Raw genomic sequence first — 19,546 nt, 5'->3', positions numbered from 1 at the left:
ATATGTAGTTATCTAATCATAATTAACTCGTAAGAATAGATCGCTGTGTTTACTTATGTGGCATATATAATTTTTGATAAATGCAAATAATTTTGCCAATGAGAATTAGTCGTATTTGTGTATGGTTCCGAACCGTTATATTTGTGTGAGTGGCGTGTAATATATCTGTTATTTTATGCTGTGTATTTCAAATAGTCAATGTTGTATATTAATCAGAAATATGCCGCTAATTATTTTTAAATAACGATTGTGACCAGCATGGCAACAGATGGCGCTTGCGAGCTCGGTTCCACCGAGTAAAATTAATATTATTATTATAACATCAAATTCTGTCTTCATCAAAATAAATAGCGCACAATGTGTCACACATTAAGCTAGTCTTGTGGACTAAAAGGACATGGAAAAAACCAAGCACCAACGCGTCCGGAACCGTAGAGAATATCTGTGAAAACTAGAACTGAATGGTCGTGCTGAAAACCAAATCCAGGGAATTTAAATGGAGCACGGGGTATTAGTTGTTATTTATACAAACACAATCATAAAACAAATTATGTCCCTATTCTGTGCTTGGAATCCTTTGCTATCCTTTATACTTACGTGTATTTTATTTATTTATTTATATTATACTTAATGTACAAGATAAAATAGGTGGACTTAATGCCATAAGGCATTCTCTGTCAGTCAAACCTTGGGAACATTTTAGGATAATTTCATTCGCAGTCTTAGATTAGCGTCCCGCTGTCTGACTGATGCGGATTTGATGCGGGTATTTAATACATAGTATATTTTAATTTTTTTAAATCATTGTTTTTGGTTTTATCCGAGCGTTTTAAGGTGTTTTATCGGCTAGTATTAAATAAAATCAATACTACACAAAATCAATGACGAAATAAATGAACGAAAGGCACACAATTCCTAACATACAAAAGGACTATTGTAGAATTTTTCGCGTCTTGTAATGTGGCAACGTATAGACTTCGCTATCAGTGAGATTACCACAGATAAGATAAAGAAGCGACGGAGAACATTCGTAACTCGGTTAGTGACAAACGAACTCATATAATTGTGAAGTGTGTTGTCGAACAAAGTGAAGGACTCCTGTATTTTTCTGGATAATCTTGTGATTGATTCGCGTGGATTCAAGTTTGTATGTCTTCTTCCTACGGTGCACTATTTTAAATACATCTATTCTATGTTATCAGATTCTACTCCAATGTATTGTTTGTTTGCAAGTAACATTAACTGATAGGGTATTTCACAACAAACGTGAAATATACAAAAGAAAAGTTTTAACTAACCGAACATGATATTTTAATGTCTCTTGAATGTGTAAATGCATTATTTTTTTCCTATTTTTAATTCACATTTAAGTAGAACAAAGTGAAGGACTCCTGTTTTTTCTGGATAATCTTGTGATTGATTTGCGTGGATTCAAGTTTGTATGTCTTCTTCCTACGGTGCACTATTTTAAATACATCTATTCTAGGTTATCAGATTCTACTCCAATGTATTGTTTGTTTGCAAGTAACATTAACTGATAGGGTATTTCACAACAAACGTGAAATATACAAAAGAAAAGTTTTAACTAACCGAACATGATATTTTAATGTCTCTTGAATGTGTAAATGCATTATTTTATTCCTATTTTTAATTCACATTTAAGTACACAATTAGGAATACTCTTGTGACTCTGAAATAGTGACGTCATTCCAGCATCGAACCACAGTAATATGAAATTGTTTTTCACATTTAAAAATTATCATCTGGTTTGATATGTATAGCATAGCCTATTTGTACAACTATTTGGTTTATTTCACTTTGTGCACCTGGGTGTATTCATCTGGATACAGTTGAATTCCCAGTTCATTGTGCAACGCATTCAATTATAACAGAATAAAACAAGTCCAACGTGCTTTTTATTATTACCATGGCTTGCACGTCGATTGACCTTATTTCTGATTCCATTGAAAGACATTCAGTAAAAATGTATGGCGGACGTTCTTTAGTAACAATGCTCAGAGCTATGAAGAAATAAATGTGATTTCAACATGTTTCTAAAAAGTTCCTTCCTTATTTGTTTCCTTGTGTGTAGTAGGTAAACACATCGTTAGTCGACGTTAGTCTTAATTAATTTGTTTAGATTAGTTTATAATTGTAATTTAGGATTTTTGCAACTGTTGACATTTTGTGAAAAACTAAGTCAATATGAAAAAGTTGACTTTTTTACGAGGTAGTCTATTTGGGTAAAATAGACATTATGTACATGATCCATAAAGTCGTTCATTTAATTATGTACAAAATCTACTGGACATTTCGTAATCAGACTTTTAAATGCCCACACTGCCATATACGGCACTGGCATTGAAACGTATCCCTTGTTGCACTACCTGACCGTGACACAGTAATTTCACTAATAAGTTTCAAGTAAAGTTTTACTGTAAATACAGTGTTTCTCTTTCTCTCATCTTCACGTATTGTCCGTTACATTCGATGCTGTGATTCTACGAATACGACACGATACGAAAATAAACATAATTGACCGTGCGATATGATCAATTTATGGGCTAATTTGTTCCAAAACTTTTTTTTTATTTTAGTAAAGTATTATTATTAAATCATTGTCGTGTAGTAATCACTTCAAGTTTAAAAAAGGCTTCCCGCTGTCTATTCTGTATGTATGCGATCTTTAAGACTACGCAACGGATTTTCAATTTTATGCGGTTTTTTTTTATTAGACCATTTGAAATTATGCTCCTAAGCTTTTAGGTGTATAATTTCAATTGGTTTTACCCGAGCGAAGTCGGGTCGCGCTGATAGTAGTGAAACTGATTATATCAGGAGAAATATATTGCTGTAAGGAGTGCAATGCCACGCCGTCGTCACAGCGCGATGTATTGATAGCACAATATCAATGGTTGTGATACAAATTACTATACAGTGTCGTAATTGCGGTAACCAATCATTTATAACTCATGTTCTTAGTGTAAAAGTTATATATCTGATTTATTAAAACAATGAAGTTTTAAAGATACATATTTATACTTATAAAATGCAAACGCCTTTATTCTCATTTTGTATGTCTCTTTTACCTTTTATTGTACTCAACTCTTGTTATAGCAATTTTGGATCCGGGTTCTGGGGCTCAGAGGCTCCGGGGCTTCATACATCTAGACCTTCCTCAGGAGTCATACTAACTATTGGTGGAAACCGTATGAAATTTCGTTTTCGAGTTTATCGCGAACAGACAGACTAACGTGGTAGAGGACTTTGTTTTAAAATATGTAAGGATAAGGATTAGCATAATACATCGTAAGTATCAGCCCTTCAAGACCTTTTCTCGATGAACGTCAAATATATTAATGTCGGGTGCAATTTGTCGGGCGTTTACATCCCTTGAACTACATCCAACGTTGAATCACGCACTTAGCCGCGTTCTGGGAAACCTGACCTCTTTCCGTGGGCCGCTCAGGACAGGTGACCAATACGGTATTATCCTCTACTTCATATTTATAATCACAGCCCATGAATTTATTATTTACTACTGACATATGTATCTGTGTACTAAAAGTTAACGGTCATTAATTAATGTTTAGCTGCCTTGAAAGTCCTCTTCCAAGGCATAAGATCTAGTCCGAAATCCAGACATGCGTGATGATGATTTTAGAGTGGAACCTGAGACAACAGAACACAAGTCTTTTGTCAGCCTATCTGTCCGGCTGTTTTATATTTGTCGCTCGATGCTCCTGTCAATTCGGCATATCTCATTCACAAGTTTAATATCACACGGTATTAAATGTAATCGGTGCAATTTTACCGTGAGAAAACCTGCGCGTACGCTTCATTGAAAACTTCAGTAAAAGTTCGTGTTTGTAAATATGGACAAGTGTGTGTGTTAGCAAGTGAACGCTCATAGTTCTAAACGGAGCGCTATCAGGCGCGCCTCTAATGACGTCCTGTACGTCCACTGCATATCACCTAGTTTATTTTCGACCAGTCGTAGTCCTGTACACAATCAACTATTGTTTTGTTCGATGTTTTCCTTGTTTAGTCACCCGAGTAGACTGTGCGAGAGCGCGCGTCCCTATTGCACGAAAACTATGTGATTTAGTGACATGGTGTTCAAAAGTGACAGATTCCCCCACAGCACGATGCTCAAGTACATCTTGAACCAGAACAAGCCCAACCGGATTGGGCCGCTCGTGCCCAAAAATAGCTTAGTACGTATTGATAACAAAAAGGTATATTAATTTTAGAAAAACATTATTGTAGTATGTACTGGTTGTGCCCCGGGATTTCGCTCCCGTAGGAATTCGGGATAAAAAAGTACTCTTTATACTATTTTAGGTTAAATTGTATTCGTGTACTTTATATCGAAATTCGTCCTTGATTTTTCATTTTAATAACAGACATCCAAACTTTTGCATTAATCATTTTAAAATTATTATCATGTTATTTGAATTATACCTGTTTTCTGCGGGAATAGACAGATAACTATGGATTACTACGTACGATCATAGCAAATATAAAATATATAAATCAATAAAAGTTTTAGAACATACTTTCGTTCAACGATCATATATCGCGATCACAAACACTAATGAAAAGTCACCGCGAACCTAGGGACCTCATAGCGGACAGCGTAGTCAATAAGTATAGCATTTTCGTATTTGCCATCGACACAAAATGTAGAAGTAGATGTATAATAGATTGATGGATATAACCTAAGGAAAGTGATCAGAACTTTGCTTTAAATCTTATTTTTATTAGACTGGCGAACAACATCGAAAATATTTCCCAATTTTGTTGATTTTTGCACTAGTATGGAAACAACGGAAACCAAACGCACCAATATGACTAACTGCATGCAGTACTTCGTATTGGCTAGTGACTAGTTTGCTCTTTGTTTTCCTTGTCTGTTTAAAATTATCACTAAGTTATTTATTTTTATGTGATTTTCCGTTTAAAATTAATAGTCTTTTGTACAAATTAGTTATCAAGCGCGGTTTCGCTCCCATGCTTCTTTCTGAATTATATAATTAACTTATTCAACATTGGTCTTTCTCTCTCGCTCTCGCGTTCTCTGAATGCTGCCTTCGCGTTCATGAAGCTTATTACATTAGACTTGTGGCGTGGTAATCAAATATAGTTTGGTGACAAATCAAACTCAAAATATTTTTATTTAAATAATATTTAAAACATGCAATAGTCGCATGTAGCACTTTTAAATCGTCATATTTTATGGCTTCCAAAACAGTTGACATCAGTAATAAGGCGCTGGTAAACTTAATTTCAATTGGTTTTATTTGCCAATGGTCTGACAACTAGTAATGCTGACGACGGGCCGATTCGTAATGTAGCTTGGCGCAAAAAATTTTAGCACAACATTTGTGTTCATTTTGGTTTACACTTAGTAAATGTAGTAGTAAGTGGAGACGGAAACATAGAAAAGCCGCCCTTAGTGGGCTAGGAAGGAATCAATTTTGTTGTTTTACAGCACAGTTTTGTAATTTTATTTGTAAATAAAACATACAGGAAGGAGATATTCAATCTGACGAGAGTCCGATATTGAAATAACAGCACTTGTTTGTCGATGTCGTTGAGCGCTCCGAATGTTTGCAGTCCGGACCACTATTTGCGAAACTGTGCACTGTTTTTCTGCGCCTGTTTGTTAACTTTGAACGCAAACGGTGAATCCCATTTCACAATTAATTTCACAGACTTTTAATTATGGAATAGCATTATTTGGCTACGGGGAGATGGATGAGAATGACACAGGGCCACAGGGAATAATGCGAGAGATCAAAGCCCGTTACTGGGTTGATGTGGGTTGACAATGATGATATTGAAGTCCCATAGTTAGTTGTTAATAATTGTTAGTTGAGGTAGAACTACATCCACCTATCTTCTTACCGATAGATCTATTTAAAATTCTTGTTTGGCACAGTAAAACTGAACTGTGCCAAACAAGAATTTAAAAAGGAGGAGTATATAAGAGGATTATTGCTTTAGGAGGACAATGTCTTTTTGTTAAATCCTCCTAAAGAGCGTAATCCTTTAAATTAACGTTTTCTTTTACGCGTCCTTATTAAAAATGTTTGGTCTGAAATTATTATTTCTTTCGTTTTAATGCTAGGCTTCTACTAGGCTCAGTCCTCTGGGTTTCTGTCTCTATAATTCACACAGACACAAACACATATTCACAATACATATTACAATATTAATTTGTAGTGATTAAATTTACCACCCTCGTTATCTGTGCATGCGTAAGTTGAGATTTGTTTTTGTAAAATTTTTTTAACCTAGTCTAATTCAGCCGACCGAGCCGGTGTTCCAGCGTTCATTGCAAGTTAAATATCCGTCGGAACTTTGTAATAAAGCCGCGCAACGCAGTCCAGTTTTTTTTGCTTTATTTCCTAACTAGGAAATTGTTCGTACATGTTTGGTACACGTTTTGTTGACAGTATTGTTTTCTGTCAACATGGCGTGCGCCGAACAGTTTGTCGAAGATTTAATTTAACAGAACGGCTTTAAAAAAATGTGTTGCACTCCGGGAGTGCCGGCAGTAGTGAAAATTTTAATATTAACGTTGTGCAGTTTTAACGTTTTACGAATTTTCGATCAGGTCACGTGTCCTGACGCGAGTTTAACATTTTCTATCTATCACAAAAAGCTAAAGAAGTTGTCACTTCAAAAATCGTTCATTGTATGATACTTACATTTCGTTGAAGTCTCGACCGCTATTGTAATTCGTGTAGTAAAGACCTGGATTAGCATCTCTTTCTGATTTACTCAAAACTAATATTATAAATGTAGCTGTAAAAGCACAATTGAAAATTTTTGAATCTTTTTAAAAGCAAACTTATATCTATTGTCCACCTGGCCAGAAATGAATAGTGAAATTTGTATGACAAACGTACCCGCGATACATTTCACCGCGGACGGAGGTGCAAGTAGCAGCTAGTTAAGTAATGTACCAACCCTTGTTGTTCTCTCTCACCAGGACGGTCTGGAAGTGATGCTGTCAGTGCCCAAGAAGGCCAACGACGCGATGCACTTGTCCCTCCTGGAAGGCTGTGACGTCCCCACCGACAGCCTGGGGGAAGTGGTCCTGCAGGACTCCTTCCACGTGTGGGACCTCCGCCAGATCATCAAGAAGGGCCGCGAGCGGCGCGTCTTCCTCTTCGACCTGCATCTGCTGCTAGCTAAGGAAGTCAAGGATTCACACGGCAAGGCGAAGTATATCTACAAGACCAAGTTCATGGTAAGATTTATAATCTAATTGTAATTAAAAATTCTTTATTCACATTAAGGATATACATAACTTATTGACATTAAAAATGTATTTCAAATGAGAAGATGAAAGGTAAGATGTGATTCCCACCCAAACAAATGATGAAGTATGTCTACTCGTAAATATGAAAACTGAAAGTGCTAAAATTTGATAGCTCCCATTTCACACAAATCAGCTCCCACAAGTCGCTGCAGCAGTATCCAATTTGTATATTTTTAATGTAAATTTGTATGCGCCAATTATGGATCGTTCAATGTAACAAACTTACTTATGGCCGCGGCTTCGTCCGCGTAATTTTCCCTTCAGTTAAATATTTAGACACTGCCTAATCTGGCTACTCCTTACAAAATTGGAACTCCTTTTTTACTTTCCTACTTTCCCTAATCCTTTGTTATTGTACCCCTAGACCACATAAAGAAACTATGTGCTAAATTTGTTTCTTGGCCTAGCGATTTGGGCTGTGGTTGATATGTCAGTCGTTCAGTGTCTCCTTTTATATATGTATAATATTATTTAAAAGTAAATAAATACTTATGGTATATTCCAACGTAATCCACTCAGCTGCGTAATTTAATTAGTGATCGGAAAATTTCTAATTGAATTATCCATATTTAGTGAAAATATCCGATTTTAATAGCAGTATGATGTTTCAATGAGTGCGAGTTCGTTTAAATGAATATCAAATATTAAAACAACGAATTCGCAGACTAATTTAAAATAAATTTAAGGCCTCATACGCACGAGCGCTTTTTTAACATGCAACGTTGGCGCTTTTATACCGCCGAAGTCATCACTTTGGAATATCTTGAGACTTACTTAAAAATAAATTATACTCGACATCGAATCTACCATCGCACACATAATACATTAAATTAGAAAACATTCGAATATTATTTTAAATTTTTATAATTTTGATATTTGTTATTGGAGGGGTTTCAACCCGCGCTTCTACAAGCGTTCTTGCCGACGAGCTCTAAATGACTGATCGGAATCAACTAAATTGATTGACAGCTTCAATATCCATCCATCCATTACACTTCAACGAACAATTCTGTACGTTAATTTATATGGCGAGTAATTAATATCTGCCCCGCTACATTTTACTTCAATTTAAATTTTGACTTCGTATTTTTGCTTGGCTAATTTTGGAAGTGGTATCAAGCGTAACTCGATTACGAGCCGCGCGCCGCTGTTATTAATTTTCTGAAATGCGTTTGAAGTAGTTTAAAGTAGAATGTTTGGTATGCGTTGGTGCTGAGAAAAACAATATCATATCAGATTTGCCTCGTAGACATAACATATTATTAATTAGACAGTAACAGATTCTAGCGAGGGTGTATGTTGAGGCGCAGTCGACGACCGCGATCACCTGAGTTGTGTATTTCTTTTGTAAAAAGAATACCGATCGCTGCCATTATATTATTATGCACGACGGAGTTATGTTTGGACCTGTCTAAATGTTGGTTGTATCATAATGGGATTTCATACAATTTTCCGTCCTGATTTTTGTTCGACTTCAATGACGTACCTATTTCAACATAAAAGTATATTTCTAAATTTTTGTAATATTTGGCTTTTTACGATTAAGTGCTTGTTTATCATGGGGCGGGCAGAGCCTATAGATTTTAATTTAAAATTCCCTCTCTTTTTCTCTTTACTTTATCATATAATACTGATGACAATACTTAAACTTATTTCTAACAGACTTCCGAACTGGGCGTGACTGAGCACATAGAAGGAGATGAGTGCAAGTTCTCAGTGTGGACCGGGCGGGAGCCGATGGCCAGCGACTGCCGCATCGTGCTGAAGGCGCCCTCGCTCGAGGTCAAGCAGACCTGGGTGCGGCGGCTGCGGGAGGTCATCCAGGTAACGTACAGTTTGAGTTCTCATTGTGGATCATTGCTGCATCGTGCTGAATGCCATGCTATATCTGCTCCGTTGACAATGGATATTTATTATTAGTTAAACATATCAACGATTCGCTTGGAAATGATTCTAGTCTAAAAACATAAATCCCAGGGATCCTGATATTTTTATTTTTCTCACAGGAAACGTACTTCAGCGGCGCCCTACAGCAGCCTCCGCGCAGCCCACCGCGCGTGCGCCCCACGAGCTCGCAACGCTCCAGCAGGTATGACCTGCTTCTTGAAACCTTCCTAGAGAACATTTTTTATATGTTTTAACTGCTTTCTGATGTAATTCTGGTAAATTCAATAAATAATTTAACTTTATCTGTATGGTTTATCCATATTATATATATTTCTCTATTTGACAGGGACCTAGAGGAGACCTTACTAGACGAGACAACTGAAAATTTGGACAGAAACTCCCTCGCTTCCTTCGGCAGCGGCAACACCACTGACTCCGATAAGGTAAGTCAAATGATAACACTCACTGCGGACAATCATGTCTAGCTTCTGAAATGGGCTAACGTAACTTTACTTCACGACACGCACAGCGTACTGGAACACATACTGTGCGGCAGTTCGTCTGGAGTATAAGTGACAGCACAAACGTTATATAGCACACACGTTGGCTCTATAGTTATATTATAGGTTTAGAGTGCCATAATCATCAGGATATCAAAAGAAATTTTATGCCGTGTCATAAAAATAGTCGAAACTTGCTGGTTGTATTAAATTGAAATACTTGCTGGTTGTATTAAATTGAATGGGTTTTACAGATCACTTTTCAGGTTAAATCTAAATATATCGTTGAAATGGCATTGACGCACAACGACGACTTGCATGGCTACGATACTACTGTCTTGTGGTGTTTGTCAAGAAATGTCATTTATAACAATATAATAATATTTTTATAAATATAACAAAATATCTATGCACATAAAACCGCTTACATCATTGCGCAGCTATCTGCATAATGTTCGAACATAAAGCCTTCGAAAACTGTATTCAATTTGTCAACATTTTTACGATGCGACGTGTACCGATGTTTTTACTGTCCTGTCATTCACTTTATGTTATATTCGATTACCCAAACAATATTAAAGGGAATCTCGCCGTGCGGCCCCGCCGTGATTGATTCGCCGGCGGTCGACGAGTTTGCATCTAAATTATCTATTTATTTTCCACTCAGTTTAACCTAGATCCATAGTGGATCGTTGATATTACCATCATATTGAATATTTCTTACCGTCCTGTTTCTTTAAAAGCAATATTAAACTTTATAACTACAACACTAACGAATGAGTGAACCCTATGTCCAGCAGTGGGCTATAGGCTTGTGAAGAACTTGTTTCATTTTCGCTGATCTAATGAAGTGATTTTAATTAAAGTATTATTACTGTTGTACTTTAGAGTAAATTATAATCTTAATACAATTAGCGTCATCTAGTGATTCGAGAGCGCAAACTTTTTATTTACCTTGCTAGTCTGTGGATCTTGTTTTGACAGTTCCGTTCCCGGGTGTACGTCCTGTCTTTTTATCTTGAAAATTGTTATCAGTTAAGTACTACAGTTAAAAATGTAAAGAAAACTAGTTTCTCAGTAGTACAAATTCTTTTATTTCAACATGGTAGCAGAGCGTAGTTATCAAGATAAATCAGTGTAAAAAGAATATACAGTAAAGATACGAAAAAATATGAGAACACGATTGAGGTTATAGACCGGCATTTTATTGGTAACAAATAAAAAAATGTGAAGAAAACTAGTTATCAAAGTAATAATCATAAAAATGGCTAAACAAGCAAGGATCGAAGATATAATTTTACCTATTTTTGATGGAGCAAACTATTCAAGTTGGAAATTAAGGTTAGTAACTTTATTGGAATACAAAGAATGTCATGAGGCAGCCATTTGCATAATGCCGGCGTCTGTTGAAAGTGAAAATGCGGAGAAGGAATGGAAAAAGAAAGATTTAAAAGCAAGGACCATTATAATGAGTACAATATCTGATAAACAACTAGAGTTTGTCAGCGAGTGTAAAACAGCATATGAAATGATACTTAAGTTCGACAAAATGTATTTAACGCAGTCTACAGCTATGCAAATAATATGTAGAGGAAAAATTGAAGAGATTAGACTTAACAATTATAACACAGTAGAAGATTTTTTTGTGGATTTTGAAAAAACCATAAATGATTTTAAGATGGCTGGAGGAAAGCTGGATGAACCTGAAAAGTTAAGATATTTGCTAAGAGCGTTACCACCAAGCTATAGTTACATTGGGGATTTCCTAGATGTTATTCCAGAAGAACAAAGAACAGTTGATTATGTACAGTCTAAAATAAAAGAGAAGAATATGACTACTACTGAACCAAACAATAAAAACAATGTGAGTACATTTGCTACAAAAACTAGAGCGCAATGTTTTGTCTGTGGAAAAACTGGCCATATTAAGAAGGACTGCTGGCATGCACCGAAAAATACCCAAAGACAACAAACTTACCAAGGAAGACATAATTTTAATTCAAGTCAGCGAGGACTGCAGAGAGGTCACAGCAGAGGTGGTTCCTACAGAGGTCGTGGCCGAGGCAGAGGTCAAGGTCTTTCCAGTGGTGAATTTTCAAAAAACTTTTCATCAGAATCGTGGACGGCTCAAGTGTGTAATTCAGAAATTAATCAGGTAACTGAAGATACTGATAAGAATCATTGTAATAACCATATTGAAATTAACTGGCTTTTGGATAGTGGTTGTACTGATCACCTAATAAACAATGAATCCTACTTTTTCAATTGCATAGATTTAAAAATTCCTGTTGATGTGAAACTGCCAGACGGAAAAATGTTAAAAGCAACTAAATTAGGTACTGTCAAGGTTTATTTTGAAAATTATTATAATGTCAAACATGTAGATTTAAAAAACGTTTATTTTGTCAAAGGTATAAAGCAGAATTTGTTAAGTTTTTCTAAGATAACTAAGTATTGCACAATAGTAGCTAAGAATGAAAATGCAAAAATTTATAATCAGTCTAGAGAATTAATTGTTGTTGCTAATAAATTAAACGATTTGTATTGGATTAAGAGTTACTTATCGAACATCTATAAAAATGAAACTTATGCACATTCAATTGAATTAACTCACAAAGAGAAATGGCATAGGGCACTTGGTCATGTGAACTTTCAATATTTAAATAAGTTGATAAATGATAAATTAGTAGATGGTTTGCCAGATAAGATTGAAAACACGGAAATGAAATGTTCAAATTGTATTAAAAGTAAAATGTCTAATGTACCTTTTCAAAATAATAGGAAAAAGACTACTGAAATTTTGGAATTAATTCATACCGATTTGAATGGTCCGCATAACACAACAGGATATGGCGGTGAAAAATATTTTTTAACATTTATTGATGACTATAGTAAATGTACAAGAATTTTCTGCATTAAAAGTAAATCTGAAACTGCTAATTGCTTTATAGAATTTGTAAATTTAGTAGAAAATAAATTTAATAAAAAAGTTAAGAAAATACAGTGTGATAATGGTAAAGAATATTTAAATAAGGATATATATGCTTTCATACAGCAAAAGGGTATAGAATTGTTACCATGCCCACCCTACGTCCATGAATTAAATGGAGTAGCGGAAAGATATAATAGATCTGCTATGGATATAGGTAGATGTTTAATGAGAGAAGCTAAAATTCATAGAAAATATTGGCCAGAAGTAATAAAAACAGCTGCATACTTAAAAAATCGAACAATTGCAAATACAGCTGAAAATAAAACTCCTTACGAAATATTTTTTGGAATAAAACCTAATGTAGGACATTTAAAAATTTATGGCAGTAGAGTTTTTGTCAGGGTTCCTGAAGTTTTAAGAAAAAGTAAATGGGATGATAAAGCCCAACTAGGAATTTTAGTGGGTTATAATGAAAATGGTTATAGAGTTTTATTAAATAACAGAATAATTAATGCCAGACATGTTCAGGTAGTAGAGGACAGTACTAATTTAATTTGTTTGGAAAAACTTGATGATCAAAGAATGAGTGATAATAATTTAGATACTAGTGTGACTTTAAGAAATATGTCAAATGACATTTTAAAAACCGATTATGAAAGTGATGAAAGTTTTCAAGATGCAGGTGAGATAAAATCTAATAATGAGGATGAGGAGGATAATAATGATAATTTAGATGATAATAGAGATAAAACTGTACCAGAAGAAGTACCTAAAAGAAAAAGAATCCCAGTGGCTAGGTATGGTAATCCAGTTACGCATTATATATATGTAAACTATGTTGATGCAAATGTACCAAATACATTTGAGGAAGCGATGAACTCCTATGATTATAAAAAATGGCAAGTAGCAATGAACTCTGAAATAAATAGCTTAAATAAGAATAATACTTGGAAAATAGTTGACAAGCCAAAAGATAAAAAAGTTTTAGATGTTAAGTGGGTTTTTAAAAAGAAGAGCAATAATGTGTATAAAGCTAGATTAGTTGTAAGAGGATTCCAGCAAAAGGAATTCATTGAAAATGTGTATTCACCAGTAGGAAAAATGCAAACATTGAAAATTTTATTGTCGTACAGTTGTAAAAATAATTTATTTATTGAACAAATGGATGTCGAGACAGCATTTTTAAATGGACATGTAAAATCAGAAGTATATGTTAAACAACCAGAAGGTTATGAAACTGGAGATAATAAAGTTTACAAGTTGCAAAAGGCTCTCTATGGTCTCAAAGAAAGTCCTAGAGTATGGTATGATTGTTTTGATAAATATATAAAAACATTGAGTTTTGTTAGAAGCAACTATGATTATTGTTTATACGTAAATAGTGCAAGCAAAGATCCAATATACATATTAATATTTGTTGATGACCTTTTAATTAGCTGTAAAGATAAAAATAAAATAGTAGAGATAAAAACTAGTTTAATGAAAAGATTTGCAATGAAAGATTTAGGTAAAATTAAAAGCTATATTGGCATAGATATTGATTATAGTGATGATAAAAAAGTGATGACACTAAATCAAACAAAATATATTGAATCTTTGGCTGCAAAATATGATTTAGAATATGCTAAGTTGTATGATACTCCTATGGAGACAAATTTAAAGTTGGAACAAGCTATAGAAGTAGATGAAAATATAAAGTATAGAAATTTGATAGGTGAATTATTGTATATTAGTACAGGCACACGGCCAGATGTGGCATACAGTGTAAATTATTTGAGTAGATTTCAAAATTGCTATAACCAAACACATTACAAATATGCATTAAGAGTTTTAAAGTATCTATATAAGACCAAAGATTTAAAGTTAACATACTATGATAATGTAGATACTGAAATATTAGACTGTATGGTAGATTCTGATTACGCAGGAGATAATGTGGATCGAAAGTCTACATCAGGCTATATAATAAGACTTTTTGGAAACTTAATTTTTTGGAAAACACATAAACAAAATACTGTAACTAAATGTTCAACTTTTGCAGAATATATTGCTATGTCAGAGGCTATAACAGAAATACTTTTTATTAGAAACTTGCTAAGTGAATCATTTGATATTAAATTTTGTGTACCGATTAAGTTGTATGAAGATAATTCAGGTGCAATATCAATTGCTAAGTTTGGTAACTTTACCAAAAATTCAAAACACATTGAAGTGCAGTACCATTATATAAACGAGAACTATGAAAATAATATAATTGATATTGTAAAAATAGATACAAAATTTAACTTAGCAGACATATTAACTAAAAGTTTAGATAAAACAAAATTTTTCAAAAACAGATATGAGTTTAGGTTAATCTAGTATAATTAGTATATACTTACTTAAGATTTCAATAAATTGTTTATATAAAAGATTTAAGATTATAAATTTAAGGAGGCGTGTTGTACTTTAGAGTAAATTATAATCTTAATACAATTAGCGTCATCTAGTGATTCGAGAGCGCAAACTTTTTATTTACCTTGCTAGTCTGTGGATCTTGTTTTGACAGTTCCGTTCCCGGGTGTACGTCCTGTCTTTTTATCTTGAAAATTGTTATCAGTTAAGTACTACAGTTAAAATAAAGAAAACTAGTTTCTCAGTAGTACAAATTCTTTTATTTCAACAATTACAGCCAAGATTATTAACGTAGCGAATGCTATGCACGTAGTTAAATTGTAATATGCAGGTTACATTGAATATAAACGTGAAAATAAGTGGATTATTAAATTTTCAGCACACTCTGCTTAATATATTTTGGGAATGATATTCGCAACTGGAATCGTTTTCCCAGGTTATTCAACAATAAATCTAGATAATTAAAATATGACACGACGACATTTTTTGAACGGTTGAATAATAAAAAAGTGAAAATGTCACGTTGATGGTTTTAAATAATAATTCGGCATTCGTAATTGGATTTCAGTCCCGGGTTGAGTGCCGCCCGTTCGTTTTGGCTAATTAACTGAGTTAAAAATAAAATACATAAAGTTATTTAAATAGTCAGACGATACTTAAATGACACTTTAATTACGACTTTATTTTTTGTCGTGCTTGCATTGCAATAAATTATTGAATAAGCAGTATTCGATTCGGAGACTGGATATTTTTTATTTATTTCTCTTTTATCGGCACTATGCTTGTTCACAAAGGTAGCAGAGCTAATCAATTATTTAATTCTATTTTGAAAGAACTAATTCGTTATTTAAGCTACGCTAAGTTTTAACCACATTACTTTTAAATCGCAACTTTAACGCTTTGATTCTGGTGGAGTGATTCTATGCAATTTTGTAGGTCAACCATTAACTTTTAAAAACAACATTTGCGTTCGCAAATTCATTTAGCTGCAAAAAACGGGACATTGATTGATGCGGTACCGGTGCGGTTTTTTTTATTTTCGTTATACACAAAACAAACTCAAACTTTTAAAGTTCGTTTTGTACCAATAGTTTGTTAAGTATATTACAAAAGTACTTAAAATTTGATCCTCTTTTCTCATTTGGCTCTGAACCTCAAAAAATAACAAAACAGAACAAACTTTAGCGTATTCAAATTACTAAGTTTTTCCTCACCTCTTGCATCCAGTACTAGAAGGCAAAGTTTCATTCTAGAAGCTTCCTAAGGAATTATGTATTTTGAGATAAATACCATTTCAAGTTTTTACTGTGGGAAAATACTTTTATTAATCCTATCGTAATTTTAATTATTTATCTTATTAAAATTTAAAACAACGTGAAAGAGTAAAATCTTTTAATAAATGGTGGCACAACGTAGCACAGCTTGTCGCTGCTCCAGTTGACATACTCCATGCATGAAAATAACAATCCCTCAGTCGCTGAATCAAGTTTGTGGGTACGTTGTTTACTCTGTTAGTTTACTAATGTTATTTAGTCCTGCGAGGTTGTTAGTTTTTAACTAGTAGCGGTGTACTGGTTTCATGTTAACGAAATTTCTGACGGCTCACTTCACGCAGCGTACTCGTGGCTCCAGCCTGGCCGTGGTGGAACTTCTAATAGTGTAACCGATTTGAAAACTTTGCCACATGTTTATAATAGGCTTCTGCTTTTGACCCTGTCGTAGAGAGTTTAGCTGTGTACTTGCTATGTGTTGCAAGTTGCATGTCGAAATGATGGTGAATAAATTCTATCTAAGCATGTGGATACATGCTATTAATTTTGTAAAAATGCGAAAGATTGTGAGGATGTGTGTCTGTATGTTTGTACTAATATTGTAATTTGGTACACGGATAGAATATAACCTATTCTAAATCTCCCGCTGGAGCGAAGCCCCTGGGTCCAAGTAATTGTATATAAATGGTATTTTGATTAATGAATTTGTATTAAAATTGTACTACAATGACGTGAAAAGAAAAACTTTATTGACATATCTTTCATTTATACGCATCTCAATGGTGTGTAGCAGCCAAAGACAGATTGAAAACTTCGCACTTGTTACCAATTTCATTCACACACAATTTTTCAGAAAAAATAAAAACAATTGAAAGCCATGCTGTTTTGAAAGCAATTGTTGTCTTGCAAGATGTAACCGTCGTGTTACACGGTTCGTCTCGCTATCACAGATTCGAAAGCCGGACGTCCATCCATCCACTGGCTCAATCTAGTACAGTACATTGTTGAAATGCGTTAGATCGAATGGTCGATTGATTACACTGTGTCGCCACGGTTGAATGGCGCTGGCCAAACGTACATACCGTTAGCTTGATTGCTTAGTGCACTGAGGCAGATATTATTCCTTTGTGCGGTAGCTTCCGAGTTTGCCTAATAGCAATGGGTTAGTAATTGGTATTCGACCGCAGGTGTACTGTTTGCTGTAATTATGGTTACATTAATTAACAACATAATTATATGTTTAGTCTAATCGTCGAAATAATGTCCCTTGTATATATGTATGTATATTGTAATGGGTTGTAATTATCCCTTAACTATTTTCAACGAGGACTTCCACAATTGTCTGATTTCATAGCATTCAACACGGAGAGTGTTCAATGATATGTCCGTCTTCCTCTTCTTCTACATTTAAGGACCTTATCAATAATGTTAGGTTCCAAGATTACAGTATTTCAATTACTATCAGTCTAAAACTAATTATAATCACTTCCACCTATGAGATTTGTCCCTATATAAAAACTTGCTGCTGCGAAGTTATAATAAAAATGTCGACAACATTTCCCAAACCCTTTGCCAATTAGCTCCGTATTGAGTCCCGTCTGAGCAGGGTAACGTGACAGATTGGCGCATCAAGTAAAAATGTAACATAAAATGAAGTGCAGTAATGAGTTTGTGTAAGATTTTTCCATCCCTCTTTAGTGTCCGCCTCGCCCACACAAAAACCGAAAGAATACCCCGAGTTCCAAACGAGAAACTCAGTTTAGTCTAATTAAAATTCCCTCGTTTCGCCGCCACGTAGCGGCCGGTCGGCTACGGCCGCTACGCTTAGTACCCTGACAGCTACGACACCTTATTTGCAGTAATAAGCATTAAGTCTCCAATTTCAGAGTAAAAATTCAACTACACAGAATTTGGAATACATAATACAAACTATTAGAAGTGTCTTAAAGTAGATTTTGTCGTTGACTGACTTTGTTCATGAGATCTCACTCGCTCACTCCTAGCTACTAACATGGTCGAGTAGGATTTTCATTTCAATTTGAATTTTTAATAACGATACGTTATTTTTTGTCGTGAGCTTAGGCTTGTTTTATTGTGCGTTCGATAGCAGCAGATTTTCAGTACGCGACATTTCTATTTATACACATATTTATATGCCTTATTTTAATTCTATCCTCCTCTATGACTTAAATTAAAATATCCTATCTGCCTAATAACGCCGGGATCGGGATTCAAAAAGGTACTCGGTAAACGCTAAATGGTTCGATTTTAATTCAGGAATATTTTGTTAGCTTTGGTCATGATCTGGCGTTTGTTGTCGTGGAACTAAACCTCGGCCACTCGAGGCAGAAGCCAGACAAATTCAACAAACAATCGAAATAGCTCTATCCTACAAACATCATCTCGTATTAAAGACTATTGGATTTCATTTAAACGTTAATCAACGATAAGTTTCGGTGGAAAATGTTTATTAATTATCGTAATTTTTTGATTGATTGACCTGATTGCATCAGGTGGATTTTCTCTTGTGCTGTGAATGCTGTGATTAGTGCACGGTGCATCATTCTATTATGTCTTGCTTCCAGACTGTTCAGTAATATGTTAATTAAAAAGTTAATATTAGATTTCTTATTTAATATCAAAGAACTAATAATACCAGGAAAATTATACTAATAGAAAACTATTTTCTTAGTTAATATTCTACATTAGATGACGATACGCAAGCGCGTATTAAAATCGACGATTGTTCGTTTTGGAAAATGCATTACGATGTCTTGTATTTTTTTTATTATGAAAAAAAGTTCCAGTTTATATTTCGCACTATATGGAGTGTTAGTTTGGGTCCCTCACCAACCTTTCTGGACCGTGAATCACCCCGCTCAAGCCATTCGAGGAAGGCATCGCAACCTTAGCGACATACTCGTAAAATCATATTTGACAATTTCCAAATTAATTCTGCTCAAGTCCTGAATTGTTTCGTCTCATTAAAACTTCAAAATTAGTTTGAAAGTGACGTGTATAACAAAATCATTAAAATTCCAAATTGCTCCCGGTAAAATTGCTTCTCTCGCCAGCGCAAATTTCCAGAAACAATATTTTTTCCAGGATGAAAGGCATCCTGGCTCCTTTTCCGTAATCAGGGTCCAATCCAAACATGATCATTTTGAAGATGAGTCAGGGTAAACTCACTTATTTCTTCACCCTGTACTCATCTTCAAAACATGCTTTC

The 19,546-nt window shown here is 34.5% G+C and overlaps 1 protein-coding gene across 5 annotated transcripts in view; it reads left to right on the top strand.

Moving 5' to 3' along the window:
* Positions 1 to 19,546, top strand: part of trio — a 200,595-nt gene that overhangs the window by 70,111 nt on the left and 110,938 nt on the right. For all 5 annotated transcript variants that reach the window (XM_053768430.1, XM_053768428.1, XM_053768429.1 and 2 more), the window contains 4 exons: positions 7,001 to 7,261; positions 8,996 to 9,157; positions 9,340 to 9,422; positions 9,567 to 9,663. In XM_053768430.1, coding sequence (XP_053624405.1) covers positions 7,001 to 7,261; positions 8,996 to 9,157; positions 9,340 to 9,422; positions 9,567 to 9,663 — 603 coding nt within the window. The remainder of the gene's footprint in view (positions 1 to 7,000; positions 7,262 to 8,995; positions 9,158 to 9,339; positions 9,423 to 9,566; positions 9,664 to 19,546) is intronic.

This window comes from Plodia interpunctella, chromosome Z (assembly GCF_027563975.2).
Source record: "Plodia interpunctella isolate USDA-ARS_2022_Savannah chromosome Z, ilPloInte3.2, whole genome shotgun sequence".
NCBI classification, from domain to species: Eukaryota; Metazoa; Arthropoda; class Insecta; order Lepidoptera; family Pyralidae; genus Plodia; species Plodia interpunctella.
This window is presented reverse-complemented; position numbering and strand designations above follow the sequence as displayed.